Raw genomic sequence first — 6412 nt, forward strand, 5'->3', positions numbered from 1 at the left:
TGCTTTGAATTCTGACAAACAGTATACATATCTAATGTACAGTTAATCATATGTGATGATGGTTCTTGAATATAAATACAGCAGAAATAATGGGTGAAGAAAAGGCCAGTTCCTTTAACAAGAACTCTAAATTTCATAATTTTTTAAACCACTTTGAGGTATAGTTGACATGTGAAAAGCTATACATCTTTAATGTATAGAATTCAATGGGTTTGAGGATTGAGAAGTTTTTGAAAGAAATAGTTCTGCTCTCATACTGTAAATAAATAAAAACTTGAAATAAAAAAAAAAAAAAACAACAAAAATACCTTATAATTCTCTACAAAGCTGAAAGGGTAAAAACAGTTCACCATACAGCTAAAGTCAAATCTACATCCATTCCTACTTTAGAAATTCTCCAGGTTTTTACTGATTCTTCTTTGAGGTTTCAAAAGCTGGGTTGTTTCTTTTTCCACCTTCCTCTGTCGCTACTGGCAGGAGAGGTCTTAGATCCAACCCTCTTTCTCTGTGCTTTCCCAGTAAATAATTTTGGCCTCAGATTTCTGCTTTTTAGCAACGTTGCCCAATGTAAGGCTTCAACTGGACCCTAATGTGAAAAAGTCATCACCTCCAGCCTCAACACTGCCACAAGAAGGCAACACTGGATCAGACATTATATTCTACCTGAGGGTAGGCAATCATCATAGGAGATTCCTTCTGACACAACTAATTAAACTCTGTTCGTTTATAGTCTTAATACTCTGTGGTTCATGTAGCAATAGTTATGGACTAAAATACTGAAAAGTTTTAAAACATTAAATGAAATCATGTGGAAAATAGAATTACAGATTATGAAACATAATCATCCTTTACTATTTTTACTATTCCAGAAATAACTTAGACCAGAACTTGATAACAAATTGAAACACTGTGCTATTCTTTGGAACTCTGATTTGGTAGAGGAATAAGGCTTTCAGAAAGTAGCTATCTCTTGGCCATTTTTCAGCTGCCTGTGGAGGAGCATACTCACAACCCAGTCTCAGACCTGACTGCTTTTTATACATTTTTCTGAAGTTTCCCAGCATACCAGCTGGTCCTGAGATTGCTTTGATATTGCAAAAGTCCAGGCCATGGACATGGTTTCCATTCTGCTAGTAAATGAGGGCATTCATCATCCCTACCCACCCACCTATTTCTAACCTATGATTTGTCAAAATGTTTATGATTTGATACTGTAGCAAAAATATTTATTAAGAAGAAATTTCATGAAATAATATAATCTTTATTCAGGTACCACCAGAATATTGATGAAAACCTCATATATAAAAGGCTTTGAATTTTATACTGCAACTTGCATAGAGATTATAAACGGTACTACATACTTTGGTTCATAGCGGATGCCTTCTGTGTTGTGTAAAATGCCCAAGCCAGCACGCAATCTTTCAATACCATTCCTAAATAAGAATCATTAAAATAAAATAAATAGACCAGGGTTTAAAGGAAGAAGACTTAACATGATGAAATAGAAATTAATATTTACATAATTATGAGTGAAGCACATATATCCTGTGGCTTACCATGCAATCATAATGCCATTGTCAGTGCACAGTCTGGGAGGAGGACATAACAAAGTGCATTGTGTTGCATTTGTTACAATTTCCAGAGCTTTTCGGATATATAGGTTACTTGCAACACCTCCAGATACAACCTGAAGGAATTGAGAAGACCCAAATCAACAAATACTACATAAGGATATGAGCCAAACTGTTAGCTAAGCCTGGGGAAAATACAAGCATTATACAATAAGAAAATATTACATTTTGATAGGTGGGGAACAGGCAAGTGATATAGCTATATGATAAAAATTTGGAAGAAAAGAAAATCAATAATTTCAATACCAGCATCACTATTATTTTTATATATATTCTTCTAACATTTTTCTAATTATAATCATAGTACAACAATATGTTAGACCCTGTTGTTTTTACTTATAAGCATTTTTTTCATTTTATATTATTCTTAAAAAGCTATTACCTTTGATATTCACATAATATTCTATTTTGTGAATCTACCATCATTTAAATATTTTCTCATTTTATAAGTTTCAAAAGGATGAAGTTTAAGATACAGTTAAACAGGACGTTTACCAAGGCTTACATGCAGATTTAAATGGATTTCATCAAAGGAACATAAATTTCAAGGAAACTAGCTTATTTTTCTAAAATAACAGTAACAGTTACTGTATTTCATTTCTTATTGCAAACCCACTTTTAAATTCAATAAGAGGCAGCCTTGGAGTTTTTTGCCACACAGTCTGTAAAGATGTCCCATAAAGCTGACATAGAAGCTGTATGAGAAATGGCTGTTAGTTTTTATTCTGCATAATTTCATTCTGTCAGGGCTAGCACAGGACATAAAGATATCATATTCTATGCACAGGATCAATTAAGTTCCTAGAAGAAAAATAACATACTATAAAGTGTTACTATTATTGTTAGAGGTGATAACAAAACTTACCAGCACTGCATTATTTTGAGATAACAAATCTCTCTGCTTGCAAAACAGAATGGCACGATGTGTTCTTTTTGCAATGTGGCACGCTGTTGTGTGCTGTACTGCAGCAGCAATATGTGCAGCCGAAGACAGGATTTGCCCCTTCTGGATCCCTGCAGAAACGAATAGGTGTTTTTAGGCACAATTCAGGATTACTTATTTTTCCAACTCTACAAATTAGAAATATACCTTCCTCTTTTTCCTTTTGTGTTATTATCTTATCAATAACATGTTGAAGTCCAGTAAAAGAAAAATCACAATTTTTAGCTCGTTGCATGGGAGGTTTGAAATCAAAATGCAGTTTATTTCCTTGTTTGGCCAAATGTTCTATAGCTTTCCCACCACTCATGGTAGAGCACTCGGGATGTTTTATCAAAGAAAGTCTTCTTGCTACCTTTCAAAAACAAACAAAAATTTTGTAATGAGTCATAAAATGGCACATTTTGAAACCAAGGTACAAAGGAAATGAAATTTACTAAAACAAAACAAAACAAAACTGGATGAATAAGACATGCTATACTTGTACAAATATGGACTATAGTTAGCAAGCCAGTAAAGACAGACTTACTCCTGACAACCTTATCAATAGTGGCCAATCACTGCTTCCCTATCTACTCCTGCTCTTCTATTGGGGATGAAAAATAAGTTTGAAGTTCACAATGACTGCTTAATGATAAACTTCAAATATTAGAACCTGCCCATTTCTTCTAATCATTTCTGCTGTTGGCAGCAGGATTTTTGCATATAGCAGTAGGCTCTGTACAATTCAGAAACAAAGAAAAAAGAAACCTGCTTGGTAGTGGTGTCAACAACTGTATTGTTTAATCACAAAACTTTGTGCATCTTTAATGTCTTTATGTTATCTTTATATATCTTATTTCACATTTTTATAGTACTTGGCAATTTCTTTCACGTCTTTTTTGATTAAAAACATAACTGCATCTGCAAACTATTTGAGCCTTTATGTACTAATCTAAACCTCTTACCATTTTATTAATAATGGGTAAGAATCTTTTATAAAACTATGTACTACTCTTTTTCTTTTTTTCTTATTGCATATAAATTTTTTTCAGTCTAATATGTTTATCAGAAATATTTAGATAAATGGTAGTGTAGTGCATCTCTTAATATTTGATTGAAACAGACACCATAACAGAAAAGAGAAATTAATTCTTTAATGAATACCTTGTCAAGCATGTCACCTGGTGCTATGTCCAAAGATTTTCCCAGAAGCAGAAAATCTGAAACTCCTCTAACTAATGCCAATAGACAATGACCTCCAGAAATCAAAAGAACTAAAAAGGGAAATTCTACTTTATTTAATAACCTAATAGTAAGTGCATGAGCCTCCATATGATGAATGGGAATAAAGGGTTTTTTTAATTGGTCTACCAGTTGTAAGCTAAATGATAAGCCTACGCCCAAGCTTAAAGCAAGTCCTGGTTTGACGGTAGTTGCAATTGCTGAGAGTTCACTTGGAGAGACTTTACTGGTAGAGAGAGCTTCTTGCACTATTCGTTGAATATTTTCTCTGTGAAGCTGTTGAGCTACTGGAGGAACAATTCCACCTGTTCTGGGGAAAAAACAAACAAACAGCTTTTTGTAATTTTAAGATTGTGAAAATAGACTAAGAAAAGTTTTGTATTAGGGCTGAAGGCATGTTTTCAAATTAATCATTATATAGCTAAAAATGTTAGTCATACATTCAAATATGTGTGCCTTATAATGCAACACAATATAAGAATTCAGTATGCAGGGATTAAGGGTGTAATGTCTCTGACTTCAAAATTGTACACAACAGGGGCGCCTGGGTGGCTCAGTCGGTTAAGCGGCCGACTTCGGCTCAGGTCATGATCTCGCGGTCCGTGAATTTGAGCCCCGTGTCGGGCTCTGTGCTGACAGCTCAGAGCCTGGAGCCTGTTTCAGATTCTGTGTCTCCCTCTCTCTGACCCTCCCCCATTCATGCTCTGTCTCTCTCTGTCTCAAAAATAAATAAACGTTAAAAAAAAAAAATTTAAAAAAAATTGTACACAACAAATTCCTATGGATTTGTTAATATATGGAATCACCAAAATAATCTTAAGAAGCATTCTAATGAAGATGTCTTGAACAAGAAAAGGCCAGGATAAAATTGGATTTTAGAAAAATTATCTCTCTGAAGACAGGGAGATTTTTTTTTAAGGTTATTATAAAAGTATTTGTGTAAGATGGTTACATCTTATACTATGTGATCATGGGAAGTGAAAGAATGGGGAAGAGAGCCTTGAAAACTGTTAAGTTAAACTGGATATAAGGGGAAAGGGGACCAAGGCATCCAAGATGATTCAGATATTCAGCTGAAATGACTGGGAGAAAAGAAATACTAACAGAGAGAAACATGAAGACAGTTTTGTAAAGAAGGTGAGTTTATTTTTAAACATGTTGCACTTGATTAAGGTCATGGCAGGACAGTAGACAGCTTGCAACCTTGAAATACAGTGTGGGAATCTAGTGCTTAGAGCTGATCGTTTTGATTTTTGGTCTATGTAGGACAAACAGTGGATAACCACTCCAAATGTCAAGAGTAAATAAGTAGTTGCTAGAAAAAGTTTGCCAGAATGAGACTGACTTACACTCATAAAGGCAGAGCAATAAAATATAGGGTCTACAAAATATACCTCTAACCTCAAAAAAATCTTTGAATATTTGATGCTGCAGTTCTAGACATAGAAGTGAAAATCCTAGGGTGCCTGGGTGGCTCAGTCAGGTAAGTGTCTGACTCTTGGTTTTGGCTCAGGTCATGATCTCATGGTTCGTGGGTTCAAGCGCTGCATTGGGCTCTGTGCTGACAGTGTGGAGCTTGCTTGGGATTCTCTCTCTGCCCCTCCCCCACTCTCTCTTGCATGTGCACACTTTCTCTTAAAATAAATAAACTAAAAAAAAAAGAAAGAAAATCATCAGTAAGAACATTCAATTAATATTTATTTAACTGGGATGCCTGGGTGGCTCAGTCAGTTAAGCATCTGACTTCAGCTCAGGTCATGATTTCGTGGTCTATGAGTTCAAGCCCCGCATCTGGCTCTGTGCTGACAGCTCAGAGCCTGGAGCCTGCTTCAGATTCTGTGTCTTCCCCTCTCTCTGCCTCTCCCCCTCATGCTCTGTCTCTCTCTGTCTCCCAAAAATGAATAAACGTTAAAAAAATTTTTTTTTAAATTTACTTAAACAGTAATATGTATTGTGTCAGGTAATGAGGGAAACAAAAGAAACCATCTTATTTCAACACATCCACATAGTAATACTATTTTCTTTAATTTTTTTTTTTTTTTTTTTTTTTTGCTGGTTGTTTTTAGTTTGTTTGTTTTTAAGTTTATTTATTTTGTTAGAGAGAGATAGAGGCAGGGACAGAGGGAGAGAGAGAATCCCAAGCAAACTCCACGCTGTCAGTGCAGAGCCGGACGTGGGGCTCAAACTCGTGAACTCTGAGATCATAACCTGAGCCAAAATCAAGAGTCAGACACTTAACCGACTGAGCCACTCAGGCACCCCATATTTGCCTCGGTTCTTCAGAGCTACTTTTTCTCTTATATTCTTCAACTCTGTTAATGGCATCAAACCTCCTAATCACTTGGGTTTCAGGTTTCATCTTTATCTCCTTTATCTCACTGTCCACATTAAATATATCACCATTCCCAAGTTCAAAAACTCTCATTATCTCAGTCTATTCAAAGTCTACTAACTGCAGTTCCCCTAGACAGATTTTCTGATCCTTGGAGTCTATTCTATATTGTATTACCAGAAAATAAAGCACAATGCTGACCCCATAACTCTCCTACTCAAAAGTGTTTACTTTATTGAAATTTAGGTGACTTTAAGTGCAAATCTTCTCCCTCCCACTTCTTTC

The 6412-nt window shown here is 35.3% G+C and overlaps 1 protein-coding gene across 3 annotated transcripts in view; it reads right to left on the reverse strand.

Moving 5' to 3' along the window:
• Positions 1-6412, reverse strand: part of OSGEPL1 (O-sialoglycoprotein endopeptidase like 1) — a 29939-nt gene that overhangs the window by 21411 nt on the left and 2116 nt on the right. For 2 of the 3 annotated variants that reach the window (XM_045480505.1, XM_045480504.1), the window contains exons 2-6: positions 3718-4105; positions 2722-2926; positions 2497-2645; positions 1557-1687; positions 1362-1433 (exon numbers count right to left, since the gene is read on the reverse strand). In XM_045480505.1, the coding sequence (XP_045336461.1) occupies positions 1362-1433; positions 1557-1687; positions 2497-2645; positions 2722-2926; positions 3718-4105 (945 nt within the window). The remainder of the gene's footprint in view (positions 1-1361; positions 1434-1556; positions 1688-2496; positions 2646-2721; positions 2927-3717; positions 4106-6412) is intronic. The other variant, XM_045480506.1, reaches the window with a different exon arrangement.

The sequence above is a fragment of the Leopardus geoffroyi genome, chromosome C1, assembly GCF_018350155.1.
Source record: "Leopardus geoffroyi isolate Oge1 chromosome C1, O.geoffroyi_Oge1_pat1.0, whole genome shotgun sequence".
Classification (NCBI taxonomy): domain Eukaryota; kingdom Metazoa; phylum Chordata; class Mammalia; order Carnivora; family Felidae; genus Leopardus; species Leopardus geoffroyi.